Source organism: Corylus avellana, chromosome 7, assembly GCF_965113065.1.
Source record: "Corylus avellana chromosome 7, dhCorAvel1.hap1.2, whole genome shotgun sequence".
NCBI lineage: Eukaryota > Viridiplantae > Streptophyta > Magnoliopsida > Fagales > Betulaceae > Corylus > Corylus avellana.
In genome coordinates this window covers 89241-108132 of record NC_142496.1, presented here as the reverse complement: position 1 = coordinate 108132, position 18892 = coordinate 89241, and the positions used below count along the sequence as shown (strand labels likewise).

Below are 18892 nucleotides of genomic sequence, written 5' to 3'. Positions count from 1 at the left end.
TATAAGAATGGGGATTCCTAATTGGAGGAGAACTAGGCATTTAAGTAAAAGAAGATAATTCCTAATCCTAATGGGAAAAGGTAGGTTTTAGTAAAAGATAGATAAATATAGTACAAAAATAATACTAGAGCATTTTTTGCATGCTCTAAAAATACATGTCAGTTTAATAGACTAAAATTCTTCCAATCCAATTTTTTTTAAAAAAAAAAAAAAAAAAAAAAAAAAAAAAACTTTTTCTGTAATCATATAATCAATATTATAAAACAAAAGCAAAAAGTTCAAAGTGAATTATATAGTATTCAACCAAAAAATTGTTTTGTGCATCATTGCTACCACCTTTTTATTTTTTATTTTTTTTATTTTATATGGCCATCCAAAGGGAGAGGATGAAAGAGGACTCAAACCAACAACTTTCACTTTACAAGGCATGATCTTAAGCCAATTGAGCTACCCATTGAGTCATCATTGTTACTATTAAATGTAAATAATTTGTTGTCAATAATACTTATTAATGGACAATTTGGACAAGTTGTCATGAGCCCCTTTTGTTTTTGCATTAGCTAGCAACAGTTTCCCTATAACCTCTTCTCTTTCCTAAATATAGAAAAATAAAAATCACAAAAAGTTACTTGCAGCAACTTCCTTATTAATTTCTTAAATACTGAGAATACTATAGTGTTACTCAAAGCATTGGGTAGCACTTTAGCTTCCATATCAATTATTTTTACACAAAAAATTTCTCTCTTTGTAAAACCCCAAGTAATTATTTGGTTGTGTTTGGCACAAGTAAAAAGGTTAACGGGTCTACCAATTTCATTAGGGTTCATTGGGAGTAAGTATTTTGACTTTTAGTTCGGATTGAACATTTGAAGCCCAGTACACCGAACATTAGATCCAAAACTCTAATGAAGAACATTCGACCATGGACCACCCGAACGTTCGACCTACAACCCTGACTACCCAAACGTTCAAAGAAAGCAACACCCTCAACTTTTCTTACCCTATAAATACCCCATCCCCTTCGTTTCTCAAACCATTTACGCCCTTTTTACTCAGTGAAACCCCTCTGTGTGTGTGTGTGTGTGTGTGAATTTTGAAGGAGGAAAAGTGTTCATTTGGCTGTTTTGCTTCAAGGAGATAATCTTTTTAGCTTAATTCATTCCTTATCTAGTTGTAATATTGTTTAGGTATTTTTCATAGCTTAGTTTGTGTGTTTTGAGCTTATAATGGTATTGTTGGTCTTATATTGGTTTAAGCATGAGTTAACGTTTTGATGATGTTAGACGTAGTTTCTTTTGTATGGAGATATTATTTTGGGTTAATACTCTGTTAAGGATCATGTTAAGACCTTAGGACTTCCTTAGAAGTGGTTTAGTGACTTTTTGGTTTGAGATGAGTTTTCTACCCAATACCGAATGTTCGACTATCCCTGTCTGAATGTTTTATGTCGTGGTCGAAGTTTGAACCCCTTTATTTGAATGTTTGATGATCAAGCAGAAAGTCTGGTTTGAACATGTTTAGGTATAGGGTTTGTTTTAGTTCGAGTTTAGAACTAATGATAGATATTTTCTCAGATTTTTTAGGGTATGAAACCGTTGGAGGATTTTGTTATTTTTCTGCATATCATGATTACTTTATGTATACCAAATATGCATATTTACAACTCTCATTAAATATATTTTGGATTACTATGAACTTTATTTTGAGAAAACATGTGCCGATTAAGCAAGATAATGAAAATGATGAGATTTGTAAGAACATGTATATAAAAGACGGAAAGACTAAATTGCATTGTATGACATAGTACACCGGTACATGTGGGATAACGGCTATGGAGTTACTATAAAAGTTAACCTTATGGTCAAATATCTTTATATTTATATATGAGTCTTGGATTCAATGGTTGTTTGTGACCAACGCAATTGTGTTTGATTAGTGGTCACTATAAAACGTACATCATTAGTAGTGTGGGCCACCCGAAGTTGGACTCGGTCCAGCTGTTATTGTTATGGACGGTAGGGTACAATAGTCGGGTGTACCAGTATTGTATTACAGGTTCTCGGGACAGCGCCAATCTTGCCAAGAATGGGTAATTTCTAAGGTATACCATATGGAGTTGAACTATGACATGATTCTTATATTATTACATGTACTATATCTATATTGCATCCAGGATCATACGATGAATTTTGACCTTATAATGTTGCATGTGATTTATAAAATAACTAAGTTCACCATATAATAACGTGTATGTCATGTGCATTTATATTCATTAAGTTATCTTATTCTTGTATCGTTTCCTCTATATGTATACCTATGTAAAGAAGATGGATCCCATGAAGCATCCAATTGTTGTGAGGGATTTGATCCGGGTCATTTTTTATGATTTGGACCTCGTATGACTCCAAGTTCATGTGGGACGCTGATGGAGTTATCCACCAAGATATGATATAGATTATTTTTAGGGGAAACTTCACTTACCCCCCCCCATACTTTCACCCTTTTTGCAGACACCCCCTCATTGTTCAAAACCTCTCACTTACGTGTATCAAAGTCTGAGTTTCGTTCACTTTGGCCCTTCCGTTAGGATTTTCTGTGAAATCCTAACGGAAGGGGTCGCACGTGCCGCGCACGTGCGAAAGAATTATTGGAAGCCCCGTTTTACCCCGGATGCGACCACGTGTACAAACACTCTTAGGGTTTTTTTAAGAAAATCACGAAAACTCGAAGATTGAAAAACGATTTGGATAGCGTCTTCGTGAAGAACACAGGCTGACGACCATTGATCTTCGTCAACCCACCCAGTGAGTGTAAATCGCGATTCCACCCAGATTTAAATCGCGATTCCACCCAAATAAACGAACTCCAACCCTAAATCGCGATTCCACCCAACCCTAAATCGTGATTCCACCCAGTGCCTCTCTCGTGTAGTTGCGTTGGAAGATTTGCCCGTAAGCCGTCTTCTTCGTCACTGCCATCTTTTCCAGGTATAGTCCCTTTTGTCAAATGATTTTGGTTGTTTTATTTATTGGTATGCCGAGTCGTCGACCATTGTGGTCCCCTTTTCCGTATGCCGAGTTTCACATTGTGGTCCCCTTTATTGTCGAATGTTGTCTATTTGTGGGTCATATGGTTTTATTGTCAAAAGTCTGTCAAATAAAAAACGATTTGTGTACTGGTGGGTTGAATAAAGCGGGTGTCCACTTTCTTTGGTCAAATTGATGCTAGCAAAATGTTGGGTGTCCATTTTCCATTTTTTAATTGGCTACTGTCGGTTGAAGAAACTTGACTGTCTGTTAGGGTTTGCTTTAGCAAAAAAGTCACTGCATATTTAGGGTTTAGCAATAATTAAGTCCATACTTAGAGTTAAATTCTCACTGTTTGATTGCTGTTGTTCACTGCAAAAAGGCACTGCATATTTAGGGTTTAGCAATAATTAAGTCCGTACTTAGAGTTAAATTCTCATTGTTTGATTGTTGTTGTTCACTGCAAAAAGGCACTGCATATTTAGGGTTTAGCAATAATTAAGTCCATACTTAGAGTTAAATTCTCACTGTTTGATTGTTGTTGTTCACGACAAAAAAAGTCATTGCATTTTTAGGGTTTAGCAATAATTAAGTCCATACTTAGAGTTAAATTCTCACTGTTTGATTGCTGTTGTTCACTGCAAAAAGGCACTGCATATTTAGGGTTTAGCAATGATTAAGTCCATACCTAGAATATTCTGGATGCTTTAGCCAAAAGTCACTGCATACTTATGGTTTAGCAATAATAGTATGCATACTTAATGGTTTATTTCTCACTGTTTGATTGCTTTTTAGGCTTTAGGGTTTGTAAGCTTTAGGGTTTGTTTGTTTAATGCTTTTTTGGAATCTTCTGCATGCTTTAGCTAAAGCTCACTGCATACTTATGGTTTAGCAATTATAGTACGCATACTTAATGGTTTATTTCTCACTGTTTGATTGCTGTTTAGGGTTTAGGGTTTGTTTGTTTAATGCTTTGTTGGAATATTTTGCATGCTTTAGCCAAAGCTCACTGCATACGTAGGGTCACTCAATGGTGTATTTTGTTGCTTCCTTTTTTTGTGTTCTGTAAATATATGTTGCATTTTGTTTAATGCTTTTTGCATCCTGTCTCAATGTGGCAGGCCGCATAATGGCGAGTGACATATTGCTGTTTGAGGTCCATTACAATGGTTACTTCAATAGGGCAAATAGGTGTCGTATGTGGGTGGGTTTCTTCATAATCATTCGGTTCATAATGTACATAAGATGTCTTTCTCGGATATTGAGGAAATATGTAAGGAGTATGGGTATAGGTTTGGTGACCTTATTCACTACAAGATACCTGATACATCTTTAGATGAAGGATTAAGGCTGATATCATCTGATCATGATGTAAATGAAATGGTTTTACACCATTTAGGGCATGGGCTAGCTGAGTTGTATTTGGTTTCGTTTGATGCTGTTGATGTAGATGCGGTAGATGACAATCCAGAAGAGGATGAAGAATATGAGAGGACTGTTGTATATAGGAAGGATGCTTTCTGGGACGAGGTTCTTAGTGTAGATACTGATGCTGAGTCATCAGATGGGGAGGAGCATGTGGAGTCAGAAAGGGTGGGGGGTTCGGGTGTTGTTGATGATGAAGCAGGGTTTAGGGGTGAGGAAGATGGGGGTGAGGAAGCTGGGGGTGATGAAGCTGGGGGTGGACATGTGGAAGAAATAGGGGGGAAGATGATGAAGATGATAGTGAAGATCTTTGTCCGAGTGACATACTTAGGTCGCCCGCTCCCAGTGCTAATGACGATAAAGAAACATCAAGTCGTCGTGATGTCACCAAAAGAATTCCATTTACCAAAGAAGAGATGCAAAATCCAGTGTTGCAAATAGGTCATGTGTTTGGTGATGCGGTGCAGTTTAGAAAAGCGGTGAAGCAAGCAAATATTTTGAAGGGGAAGGATTTAGAGTTCCCAAGAAATGAAACCAAGAAGGTTATAGCTCGTTGCAAAGACAAGAAATGTAAGTACAGGGTTTATGGGAAGAAGTTAAAGGATGAGTCCACATTTCTCTTGGTGTCAATGTATCCAAGACACTCATGCACTAGAAGATACAAGAATCACATGATTAATTCAGCTTGGATAGCTGAATGGTGCATGGACTCATTCAGAAACCAGCCAAACCTGCCTATAGACGTTTTGCAGAAACAGGTCAAAGCTAAGTGGAATGTAGATGCTCATGTTAGCTCATTGTATAGGGCAAGGAAGAAGGCGCAACAAAAAATTTATGGGAAGTTGGATGAGCAATACCATCGGTAATGGGATTACTGTGCATGGTTAGGAAGACCAATGTGGGCAGCTGTTTAATTCTTATGGTTGAGAGACCAATGCCCGAGGTCCCATGTAGGTTTCAGAGGTTATATGTATCGTTCGCAGCAATGAAGACAGGTTTCTTACAAGGGTGTAGACCTGTGATAGGTGTAGATGCATGCTTCCTGAAGGGTAGGTACAAGGGCCAGTTAATGGCTGCTGTTGGGAGGGATGCCAACAATAGTATGTATCCACTGTCCATTGCGGTTGTAGAAGCAGAGACCAAGGACAGCTGGACTTGGTTTTTGGAGGCACTTATATCTGATCTTGGCCCAGCACCAGCACAAGGGTGGACTTTTATATCTGATCGACAAAAGGTAAGCATACTTGTGTGCATACTGTCTAACATTTAACTTACTTGTATGAATAATGTCTGACCTATTTTATCTTACCATATGTGCAGGGCCTAGTACCAAGCCTCGAACAAGTTTGTCCCACAGCTGAGCACCGTACATGTGTGAGACACCTGTATGCCAATTTCAGAAGTGCCGGTCACAAGGGGCTATTGCTAAAGGACTTGCTTTGGACTGCTGCATCATCTTATACCCAGACAGATTTTCATTATGCGATGGAAGAGATGAAGAAAGTAAGTGAGCCTGCTTATGATTACTTGGCAAAGATTGATCCCAGTAGTTGGTGTAGGGGATGGTTCAACACCATGGCCAAGTCTGACCTGGTACACAACAATTGTGCTGAGTGTTTCAACTCATGGATTCTGAAGTACCGTCAATTGACAATAATGTCAATGTTGGAAGGGATTAGGAATAAATTAATGAGGAGGTATGTAAGGAAAAGGGAGTTGATTGCTGCAATGGAGGATGGTAGTTTAGGGCCAAAAATAAAGGCCAAGTTGGAGAAGGAAGAGGATGGTGCCAGTCATTGTTGGTGCACATATGCTGGCGATGGCATTTTTGAGGTCGAATGTGAGGGCAAACGAGTTGCAGTCAGTGTGGCGGGCAGAACATGTGGGTGTAGGAAATGGGACGTCACTGGGATACCATGCAGTCATGCCATATCAGCCATCTTATACCATGGTGGCAACCCAATAGATTATCTCAGTGACTACTATAGTAAAGACAAGTACCTGAAGACATATCAATCCATCATCTATCCCGTGCCCAGTGAAGAGCAATGGCCTAGGAGCAATCAACCGATTATCGAACCACCAAAGGCAAGGATAGCTCCTGGGAGACCTAGGAAGGTAAGAGTGAGAGGGGCTGAGGAGCTAAAAAATCCAAACGCCATCAGAAGGGGGGAACCAAAAATCAGTGTGGGCACTGTAAGAAATGGGGTCACAACAAGAGAACATGCACTACAAGGCTGAGGCAAGATGATAGAAGAGAACAAGTACGAGAGTACTACAGATCCACTGCTGGAGTTGATTGGAATCTTGATATGGTAATTTTTAACTGCATACCCTCCTGTTATGGTCTTTGTGAAATTGTCTTACTAATGGTTATTTCATAATTTTAGTTGTTCATGGGCAATCATTTTTTATGTTATTTTGTAGTTGGATGAGCCATCTAATGCCGCATCAGGAAGTCGAAGCAAAAGGCAAAGGGGAGGTACATCAAGCAGTATTGGAACAAAAAGGCAAAGAGGAGGTCAAGCAACCGATGTTGGTACTAGCCATGATGTAAGACTTGTTTGTTTATTGTAGGTTCGGATTTTAATTTGATAGTAAAAACAAAATGTGACATAATCTTTTTATAAAAATATGTAGGTTGTTCATACTACTCCCCAACCAAGTGCACAACCAACTGCTCCAACTCAACTTCGCGCATCCCAAAGACGAGCCCCACATGAGCGTCGTAATAGCCAATCCAATGTAAGGCTTGGAGTATTTATTGTATGTGTTGTTTGTGAAATTATTGAAGCAGTTGTTGTGTCTCATTTTGGATTGTGAATGTATGGCTTGAAGTGTTTAGTGTATGTGCTGTTTGTGAAATTATTGAAGCTGTTGTTGTGTCTCATTTTGGATTGTGAATGTAAGGCTTGGAGTATTTAGTGTATGTGCTGTTTGTGAAATTATTGAAGCTGTTGTTGTGTCTCATTTTGGATTGTGAATGTATGGCTTGTAGTGTTTAGTGTATGTGCTGTTTGTGAAATTATTGAAGCTGTTGTTGTGTCTCATTTTGGATTGTGAATGTAAGGCTTGGAGTATTTAGTGTATGTGCTGTTTGTGAAATTATTGAAGCTGTTGTTGTGTCTCATTTTGGATTGTGAATGTAAGGCTTGGAGTATTTAGTGTATGTGCTGTTTGTGAAATTATTGAAGCTGTTGTTGTGTCTCATTTTGTACTGATAACAAAAATGTGCATGTGACATAATCTTTTTTAAAAAATATGTAGGTTGTTCATACTACTCCCCAACCAAGTGCACAACCAACTGCTCCAACTCAGCTTCACACATCCCAAACTCGTGCCCCAACTGAACTTCGTAATAGCCAATCCAATGTAAGCCTTAGTATTTAGTGTATATGCTGATTTTGAATTTATTAAAGGCGTTATTAAAGAATTTGTTGTGTCTGATATTAGATTTATTATCTAATATATTATTTTGATTAAAATCTACAGGCGGGTCCTGTAGTTAGAACCAGAAGGAAATTGTTGGGGTTAGCCACAAGATCTAGAGCAGCTGGTGATTTGAGGGTAGACGCTGGTAGTGTTAGGGACCCTAACCGCAAGGGCAAGCTGGTGATCGATATCACGGGTGAGCGTACTGGACCACCGAAAATTCCAGGAGGTGGACCACTATGTGCTTGGGGACTTCCACGGGTAGGTGGTATTACCTTTAGGGTTGCCCCCCCTGATTTTGACATACCCAAATCCCAAGTGGCCCCAAGTGAAACAATTCCACCTAGAGGTACACAAAATGCAAAAACGGACAAGGGAAAGGGGAAAGGGAAGCAAAAAATATGGCAACCATGACTGTTTCAAAGTTGGATGTAGGTTGTGAGTTAATGAATGTAACTATTTTGTGACATGAAACCAGACAAATGTAATCCTAATATTTTGTCTTTACCATATTAGCCAATGTGGTGGCTTTCTAATATTATTAATGTAATGTAATTATTTTGTGACATGAAGATAGGGTAATGAATCTTATGTAATTATTTTGTGACATGAAGACAGGTTAAGGAATGTTATGTAATTATTTTGTGACATGCATACATGTTGTAATATTTGGTGTTCATGTTGTTTGCCAATGTGGTGGATTCTTGGATGGTAATTATTTTGGATGTTAACATTTTACAAAAAAAGTTTACAAGTATTACAATATTTTACAAGTGTTACTTGTATCGCACAAAAAAAGTCTACTATATTGTTACACCATATAGTAGGTCAATTACTTGTACGTAAATTACTTGTATCGCACAAAAAAAGTCGACAACAAAATATTTTACTTGTGTCGCACAAAAATAGTAGGTCAATATTTTACAAGTGTTACACAATATTTTACAACGGTAGGTAAATTACTTGTATCGCACAAAATAATACTATGTAACTTGTCTCACAAAAAAAAAGTCGACAACAAAATACATTACATCATAAGGTTTGCATTACACATTTCATTACATGCTCATGGCAACATCAACCTTGAGGAATATCTATTAGACACGGGATAAAACATCAATACAGCAAGGAGGATAAATGAACAAGCTAAGGCAAACCGGTACTTCATCTCCTTTGCATGAAATTTGTTCTTCTGCGCTTGTAATTGCATTTCAAAATTAACAGATGCAACCTCCATTTTGGCCTTATATTCAGCAACTTCAATCTTGCATTTCAAAATTTCATTTGAGATTGTTGTTCCAATCTGCGCACGTTCAGTCTTCAAATTCTCGTGCCACTCAAACAATTTTGAAACCACTCGCTTACCATGTTGACAAATATACATATCTACCCATTTGAAAAACCCACATCCACGGTTGTCAGCATTCTACACAATCAGATCAACATAAAATAAGATCTCTCACACAACTATTATGTACCATAAGCCACCAACACTATTTCTGGACAAAAAATAGTGTATCTCACGTCAACCAAAAATACTTCACTCCAAATCCTTCCTAGAGTTTCAAAATGATTCAAAATATATTACAACCAATTTCATGAACAAACTAAACCTTAAACCATACTCAGCTAGCTTCAATCAAAATATAACACAAAGTAAAGCTCAAAATTAATCAAAATATATCACAACCAATTTCATGAACAACCTAAACATTAAACCATACTCAGCTAGCTTCAATCAAAATATAACACAAACTAAACCTCAAAATGAATAAAAATATATCACAACCAATTTCATTAATCAAATACCCAGCCAATCGAAAAAAATTAAGCAAATTTCCAGCTCAAATACCAAGCCAACCAAAAAAATTTCAGCAAATTTCCAGCTCATTTACCCAGCCAACTAAACAAATATCAGCAAATACTCAGCTCATTTACCCAGCCAACCAAAACAATTTCAGCAAATTTCCAGCTCATTTACCCATCCAACCAAACAAATATCAGCAAATACCCAGCTCATTTACCCAGCCAACGAACAAAAATTTCAGCAAATACCTAGCTCATTTACCCAGCCAACCAAAAAAATTTCAGCAAATTTTCAGCTCATTTACCCAGCCAACCAAACAAATTTCAGCAAATACCCAGCTCATTTACCCAGCCAACGAACAAAAATTTCAGCAAATACCCAGCTCATTTACCCAGCCAACCAAAAAAATTTCAGCAAATTTCCAGCTCATTTACCCAGCCAACCAACAAAAATTTCACCAAATTCCCAGCTCAAATACCCAGCCAACCAAACCAAACAAATTTCAGCAAAATACTCCGCTCACATTTTTGGCTAAGCAAACAAAATTGTACCAAATACACAGCTAAAAACTGTAACCATCCCCAACATAATAAAAATGCCAAAATAAATCTTACCACGTAATTTGCACATGTATAAAACCTTTTACCGAAATTCGGTAGCGTGAATGCTGTTAAGATGCGTGATCTCCTCCCACATTTGCACATTGGATTGTTGGTTCCTGTTCCTGCGTCGATCACTTCACTGACTTCACTCTCGGCTTGATCCATAATGGGTATCAAATGGGTATAACCAAGTAGAATGATGAAATGGTCAGCACGAAGAAGAACAACAACAAACACGGGCCTGCCCGAAGAAGGAGAAAAGTTTGGAAGAAAAGTGGAACGAAAAAAGAAGTAGATGATTTCGATTTAAATGGTGCAGAAGCAGGGCAACAAAGAAGCGACTTCAGGGGTAAAACGGGGCTTCCAATAATTCTTTCGCACGTGCGCGGCACGTGCGACCCCTTCCGTTAGGATTTCACAGAAAATCCTAACGGAAGGGCCAAAGTGAACGAAACTCAGACTTTGATACACGTAAGTGAGAGGTTTAGAACAATGGAGGGGTGTCTGCAAAAAGGGTGAAAGTATTGGGGGGGGGAGGGGGTAAGTGAAGTTTCCCCTTATTTTTATGTTGTACCTTGTTAAGTGTAGACTTTGATTATGTTTACAAAATAATTAGATGTGGTTTGTAACATCTTTTGGTGACTGGTCTTTGATCGTGACATTTGAAAGTTTATATATGTTATGATGCTTTAAGTTTCACTTTGGTTATTTATTGGTTGCTGGTTTAAATTATAGCTATCTTTGTTTATAAGTGAAAAGTCTTTCACTATAGACTCTCTTTGAGGATGATGAGATCCCTGAGTTTTATTTTTCATAGAATAAGACTAGGAGGCAAACCATGAAATCAATTGCCAGTTAACTGATTTCACCAAAGTGTTACACTATTTTCTCCTCTTTTCTCTTTTTGCATTTTATTAAGGATTGTATTGAAATTATGTAAAAAAATGTAAGTGTAGGTAAGAAATTTGTATTTTGTAAAGAAATAATATTTTAATGGGGATAGCCCTAAATTTAAGAAAAATCGAAGGAAAACTATGCTAATGCTCTAAAATTTGACTTAAAAGATGCAACTCCAAGGTTTTATGCACTCTAGAGAATTTTCATGTTATATGAAGGAAAAAATTACCAAACAAATTTTACTAGTCTTATAGATGTAATATTATAATTTTAAAAAAGAGGATGCAAATCACCATATATAAATTTAATGATTAATTATTTATTTTCATTCACGTAATCTTTTAATCTGTCCATTGACAGGAGAATAGGTAAAACTCAGTCTTTTATTTTATTTTTATTTTTTTAACGATATCTCGTCATTGATATAACAATCAAATGGGGCAAAATTCTCACTCAATATAATGTGAAAAATATAATTTGGAATCTCCACAGCCCAAACACCATCTATGACACACACAATAGCCTCTTGGGCTACTACAAGACAATATCTTTGAATATCACCATTCTCATCTCAGATTTGTAGTGAATTCCGGCGAATCGTGTCTTTAGTCACTACCTAGTCATTGATTTTTGAGTTTTTTCATCTCCGCTATAAGTGCATTTCTAAATGCAATCCCCTTCACTGTCTCTAACATAGTGACAATTCTTTTATATGCCTGAAAGACTTCTCCCTATCTGTCAATGATTTACTCTCAGAAAAGAAACAAAATAAAACAAAAGACACTAGAAACCCAATACCTTTACTCTTAAGGATTTGTATAAACAAAACCTTAAAAAACGATCAAACCATCACCCCATAGATTGATACTTAAATCAAATATAGAGAGAAGACAAACAAATCCAGAAACAAAACACAAAAACACAAAAAAATACATGAGAAAATAAAATAGAAACAAAACTCACATAACATAAAACATCAGCAGATGCCAGGGTGGGAGGTGGCCAGTGAGGAGACACGTGTCATGTTGGGCTTGCCGTAGGAAAGTAGATTTACAGTAGAGATGGTGAAAAATTGGTGTTGACTGTGGTAAGGGGTTTGATCTGTGGGATAAGACCTCGAAAGAGGCGAATAGAAAGACCTCCAAAAAGGTAAGAATGAGAGGGGCGAAATGAAGAAGGGGGGATGAGCACCTTCCTCCCATGGCGTCTCAAATCTCACTTATCTCTTTGGCGGCTAAAAGGATCAAACCCTAGCGGAAAGAGTTTACCAGTTTTTAATTGGGTAAAACTCAGTCTTTATAAAAAAATGAGAACATAATTTCCTTCAAACCAATCTGAAAGAAATATCTTCAAACCTATTTAAAATAGTGACAAGTGTCTATAAACATTTAAAATGCACATTAAATTCTCAAGGCTATATGTAAAGAGCTAGGGAAAAGCGCTAGCCACATCTACGCTATCACCTTAAAAGGACTAGTCAATTTGGAGCTTCCATAGAATTTATTATAAAGCCTAGTTTCATCTAATAACTAGGTAATGTGAGACTTAGTACCTATAACTATCTTTATAAACCACACATTCTATGTGGACTTTTTCTCATCTTTTTAATATGGGACTGGGGTGTTACAAACTCCCCCCTCTTAAATTCCTAACGTTCTTGTCAGGGCCACGTCATGCAGTGCTCTAGTACCACATGACTCTGATACCATTTGTAACGACCTAAGAAAAAGCGCTAGCCACATCTACGCTATCACCCCAAAATGACTAGTCAATTTGGAACTTTCCTATAATTCATTATAAAGTACAGTTTCACCTAGTAACTAGGCAATGTGAGACTTAGCACCCATAATTATCTTTATAAACCACATAATCTATGTGAGCTTATTCTCATATTCTCAATATGGGACTGGAGTGTTACACCATAAATAGCTGTTTACTAATTTACAGTAATGTTTTAAATGTTTATAGACACTTGACACTATTTTAAATAGGTTGGATAATGTCTCCAAGAGGTAGCTTAATCGGCTGGGATCACACTTAATGAAGTGGAAGTCACTAGTTCAAATTTTCTTCCCTCTCTTATGTGAACATATTAAGAAAAAATAAATAATAAATAAAGGTTGGATAATATTTCCTTCGACTTTCTGTCCAAAAATGGTGTGATATATTTTGATTTGTCCTTTCTTTATTGAAGGGAATAAAAAACATGATTTACACGCGTTTTCCAAACCGACGCGTCCAGAAGGTTGGGGATGCAGATGGGTTTTCTGCGTGAGTGTGGGTTGGACACGTGTTCAAGTACGTGTTAGCTTCATTTTTGGGACAGTGCCACCGATCAAGCATAATCAGATCCTCCTCTTCCTGCGGTTGTTAGTTGGCAAAGCGTTCGCGATCTTCTTCTTCTTCTCGTTATTGTTCGATGGCTCTAAACCCTCAACTGTTCCCGAACGGGATGCCCGTTCCTTTCGTCAACGAGCTGTTTGTCTTGACCAGAGACGGAGTCGAATTCGAGGTCGATAAGATTCCCGGGTCAGTCTCTTCATTATCTTCTTCTTTTATTGTGATTATATGCAATCTGGATTAGTACTAACAAAAATTCGGAGCATACTGCGCCTGCGCCTTCTCCTCCTTTATTCGTCGATTCCCGATTCAATTAGAGGTTTCGCTTAGGGACTGGCGTGAGGAATTGATTTTCAAATTGATTTTTGGCTTTAGAGGATGCATTTTTCTGAGCAGGATTCTCTAATTTGAAAATGAAAACGAGTTTAACAGTCGTGCTTTATATGATGCTGTTGTTTAAAAAATTAACAGGAATGGTTTTGGACGAATTTAACAGGAATGGTTTTGGAATCTATTCTGCTGTCATTTGAAAATTACTGTAAAAAATGTTTTCATGGTTTCTAGCTCTTCTAGAGTGGCTATTACCCTAGAAGGACCCTTTTAAATTTCTGACGTCCTTGTCAGGGCCACGTCATGCTTACTAGGTGACTCTGATACCATTCCTAATGACTTAGGAAAAAGTGATAGCCACATATGTGCTATTACCCCAAAATGACTAGTCAATTTGGAGCTTCCCTAAAATTCATTATAAATCCCAGTTTCACATAGTAAAATGTGGGATTTAGTACCCATGATTATTTTTATAAACCACTCACTCTATGTAGGATTCTTCTCATATTCTCAATATGAGATTGAGGTGTTACACGGACCCCCCGGAAGGAGGCCTTCTTTGCTGTCCACCTAAGGTAGTCCGCATCTTCACAGACATGTCTATTTCATTGAGTCTCTCTCCGAGAGAGTGCCTAGACGGGTTGGAACTTACCCGACAAGAAATTTCGCTACCTTAGGATCGTTATTGTTATGGCCGCTGTTCACCGGGGCGAGGGGTGGTTAGGCCACACACTTGATCGTTTTGGAGTGTGTTGGGTCAAACTGCTGTCCATGTCTGAATTAAATTAATAACCCAAGCAACGAGTAGAAGATAAATCACACACCAAGAGAACAACACACATGAACACGCCAAATTTACATAGAAAACATTCCCGTGTAGAGGGAGAAAGTAGGGGACACTATTATAAAATAGAGATTACAACACTTAAGTTTATGCCCAAAACTTGAGTTCCCAGCAAGTTGAAAACTCTTTAAGAAAAAATATAATCTCACCACAAACGACCTTAACTTGACAAACACAATACCGGCTAACAAAACTGATTCATCCCTTGAAGTTGGGACAACTTTCCCTCTTGAAATTGATACTCCTAGTAAAACTCTTCTGTTGAGTGATGCAGGGGACTGGAGTATTTTGGTAGGATTGGAAATGTTATATGAAAGATGGCTCTATGTTGCCTTATGTGCTCTCTTTGGATGGAGAGAAATAATCGGAGCTTTGAAAACTATGAACGGACGGTGGTAGTACTTAAGGATTGTTTCTTTAAAACTCTTTTATCACTGGACAGCTGCCGTTGACTTAAATATTTTTAGTTTTCATATTTTTCTTGATCTTTTTTCTTTTGCTAGCTAGGTGTTTTTCTTGTATACTTCTTTCATGTGTGCGCCTCATGCACTTTTTAATAAATTGCTTTTACTTATTAAAATCTTGCAAAACCAATACCGCTGTGTGATCCTCACTCTGAATGCTACAACTACCTGTTGTCGCATCACCCAAAAACACCTCCTAGAGAAACCCCAATTTGTTCTTGAACAAAAACCTTTGTTCCTCCCTGTGAAAAATCACAGCCAAAGGCAACAAAACCTGCAATTCCTTTTCCATTCATGTTGCCTATGGCACAAACCTCGTGAAAAATCATCTTTAGTCGCATAATTTTATGAGGTGTAAGTTTGGGTTTAATTTATTTTTTTAAATGAGCAACCACCTTTAAAAGTACATTGGTAAATTCCAAATACCAACCCAATAGGCAAGAACTAAGCTTGGGATCGTAATTTTCTTTTATTGGGTTATAACAATGATTATTATTCAGTTGAATTCCTATAAGAGACTCTGGAACTTTCTTATCTTTAGTTATGAGTTTGGAAAACATCTTTCATGCTAGAACCTAATGAAGTGTGTGGGTGTGGTTGGTTGTGAAGTTCATATCATCATGGACCAAATTCAAACATGATATGTAATGAAAGGGTACAATGAGTGAAGTTTTGTGATTTCACCTTCTGTAGTACGACTTAATTTGGTATGTCCTTGTCATGGGATGACGGTGCTATTGTTATCTTGAGTCTCATCTAACCAAGTGACTATTAATGCTGAGGTAGTTAATGGTGTAATATTCCAGTTTTAAAACGACTCTCACCTTGAATTATCAGATCTCATGGAGGTCACTTTAAAGCAAAGGGAACGATCTACTTGTCCAATATACGCATGGTCTTTGTTGCAAATAAGCCTGTTGGGAACTTAACTGCTTTTGATATGCCTCTGGTACGTACCTGTATACTCCTCTCCTGCGTGCATTTTGTTGCTCTGTCTTGTGATTTTTTAGTTCTGCTTGAAGCTAAAGAAGTTCCTATGAACCAAATGACCTGTTTGAGATTGGCTCTTTACCCTTTTCAATTTTGGTTGTTGGTTTTGCTTCAGAATACATCCTTTTATCCTTTCAGTTATCTCTCTTGGAGTTGGTTCAAAGATGTCTGAATATAACACTCCATGGGCTTAGTTTACTTTTTCTGAAGCTTTATTTATGTTGACATTATTTTGATTATTTATCCAAAAAAACAAAAAAAAAAAAATTATGTTGACATTAGTTTGGGATGTAAGATCTAAGGAATAATTTGGGTGCTAGCTTAGGATAAATGATGTGGTTTTAATGAGAAAGTAGCGTCAATATACGGAGAGGGTTTTACAGGGTTGGCAATTCGTGTTGCCATGTTGGGTTAATATCAAGTCGACTCACGGGCCAACCTGATATGGGTCAATTCAAACACAACTTATTTAGTTAAATGGGTTAAACCCCTCAACCCTAATGTAACATAACCTGCATAACCCATTTAATAAATAGGTCATGTTGTGTTGATCTGACCCGCATAACCTATTTCATAAATAAGTCGTGTTGGGTCAACCCAAACACGACCCATTTGACCCGTTTTGACCTGTATATGAATTTAAATGCAATAGCAATAATAATAATAATAATAATAATAATAATAATAATTTATATGCATTTATGAATTTTATGTAAAAATGAATTTATATGAATTTTAGCCTTTTGGGTTTTATTTATTAATTATTATTATTATTATTTTTTTAATTATTGTAAAAAAAACCCAATTTAAGGGGTTAAGTGAGTTGACCGGGATTGACCCCTTTGTTAAAAGGATTAATTCAAGTCGTCTCGAGTCTCAACTTGATTAATTCAACTCGGTTAATTCAAGTCGTATCAAAGATTGTCGGTCAACATATGAAAATGGTTTTAATGATAAGTAATGTCCATATGAAAATGGTTTTAACGTGAAGTAGTTTAAACATATGGAGAGAGAGGGGTGCAGTAGATATGGAAGCATTGCGTCCTGGTTCCCAACTTTATTGATCTGGCTACTTTATTCCCTTACACTAGCCTGGAGACTTAGTTTCTACACGAAATAAAAAATAAAAAATGGGGGAGAGGCAGAGAAGATTGTCATTCATCTTTCTAGGTCATATCATGCACTATCTCAGTTGCTTTTGTAGTAATTTATAATGCAATCGCAGGTAGGATCTTATGAAGATGAGGAGTTTGTGAGCATTGATAGAGATATTTAAGACCATTGTTTTAGGAAATGGATGGAAGGCAGAAGTTGCATTGTTTAAGTTTATACGATTGACAATGTAACATGGAACTTGGTTACAGATGGAGCTTCATTCATGACTTTGTTTGGGTCCTGCAAATATTGCTGTGTTTTGTTTCAAGCGTTGTGATGAAACATCTTGTGGGGTTGGGTTGTATTCTGATATGTCGGGCTGTGTTCATCTATAACCATGTTTTGATGTCTCACAGATTCATGGATGGTTTTATTTTGCAGCTTTATGTCCATGGTGAAAAATTCAATCAACCAATATTTTTCTGCAACAATATTTCTGGTCATGTGGAGCCTGTAAGAAAACAGTGAGAGGTCTACAATTATTGGATACGAGTATGACCCCTTTCCTATTTCCAAGATCCTGACCATCTCTTTAACTTCTTTCAGGTAGTTCCAGAGAGCCAGAATAGGGCACTTTACTCCACTCATTCATTCAAGATTTTGTTCAAGGAAGGGGGTTGTGGAACCTTTGTTCCACTCTTTTTTAACTTGATCTCTTCAGTGAGACAACACAATCAACAATCTAACTCCGGGGGACAACCTCGTTTGGATCCTCTGCAAGCAGCAGAAACTCCTGTTGATGAAATGATGAGACATGCGTAAGTGAAATCGCTTCTCTTGTATTTTTCTCTCGTCAAGTTGAATACAGAGGGATGATTTTGTTGAATATGTATTTGTAATTTTGCAGATACGTTGATCCTAATGATCCAACAAGAATTTTTTTACAGCAGCCCACATCTGAGTCTCAACTGAGGAGACGCACGTACAAGTCCCACTCTGCTGAGGACGCCATGTAATATTAATCTCATGTATTATAGCGTATTTGAAGAAAACCAGTAAATTACTACTATTTTGATGTGTGACAAAACTGCATGGAACCCACTTCTTTTCTGTTTTATGAATAAAAGTTATTATTTTGTCATTTTTTTAAGCCTAATTATGTACCTCTCTGTCAAATGAATCAATTAATTTTGTCAGTGGGAATCAGATTTCGGTGGGGGGATTCGTAAGAGTCCCAATTTGACTTGTAACATTAACGGAAGATGGGCATCGACCTGCCAAATCTGTACTTCTCAGTTTTAGTTGAGATGGTGTTAAATTCATCTTTTGATTGAGTATACTTGAAAGCGTCTTGCCTGAGAAAAATAGGACGAATGGATGGAATAATTTTAGGTGGTATATTTGTGTTTTGTTTGTATTTTATTAAGAATGATATAGTTATTAAAATTACTATTTAATCAAAATTTAATAATGATCAATTATAAGTTCAATAGTAATTTTAATAAATATATTATTCTTAATATGATGTAAATAGGTCACCTAAAATTGTTTCGTATGGATAAGGTAAATTTAAGTAATTTAAGATAAGTTACGGATGGATATAGCAAGGAATTTCTGGTGAGTGATCTGCAAAAAGATAT

The 18892-nt window shown here is 37.0% G+C and overlaps 1 protein-coding gene and 1 pseudogene across 1 annotated transcript; both read left to right on the top strand.

Moving 5' to 3' along the window:
* Positions 1–5370: 5370 nt before the first annotated feature.
* On the top strand, positions 5371–8297 carry LOC148584300 (uncharacterized; annotated as a pseudogene).
* A 5094-nt stretch (positions 8298–13391) lies between these two features.
* LOC132184831 (classical AGP protein) lies at positions 13392–18393 on the top strand. The gene is made up of 5 exons (XM_059598604.2): positions 13392–13718; positions 16005–16116; positions 17694–17765; positions 17859–18070; positions 18160–18393. The coding sequence occupies exons 1-5, from the start codon at positions 13609–13611 to the stop codon at positions 18266–18268; spliced, it is 615 nt and encodes a 204-aa protein (XP_059454587.1). The 5' UTR covers positions 13392–13608; the 3' UTR covers positions 18269–18393.
* Positions 18394–18892: the final 499 nt, after the last annotated feature.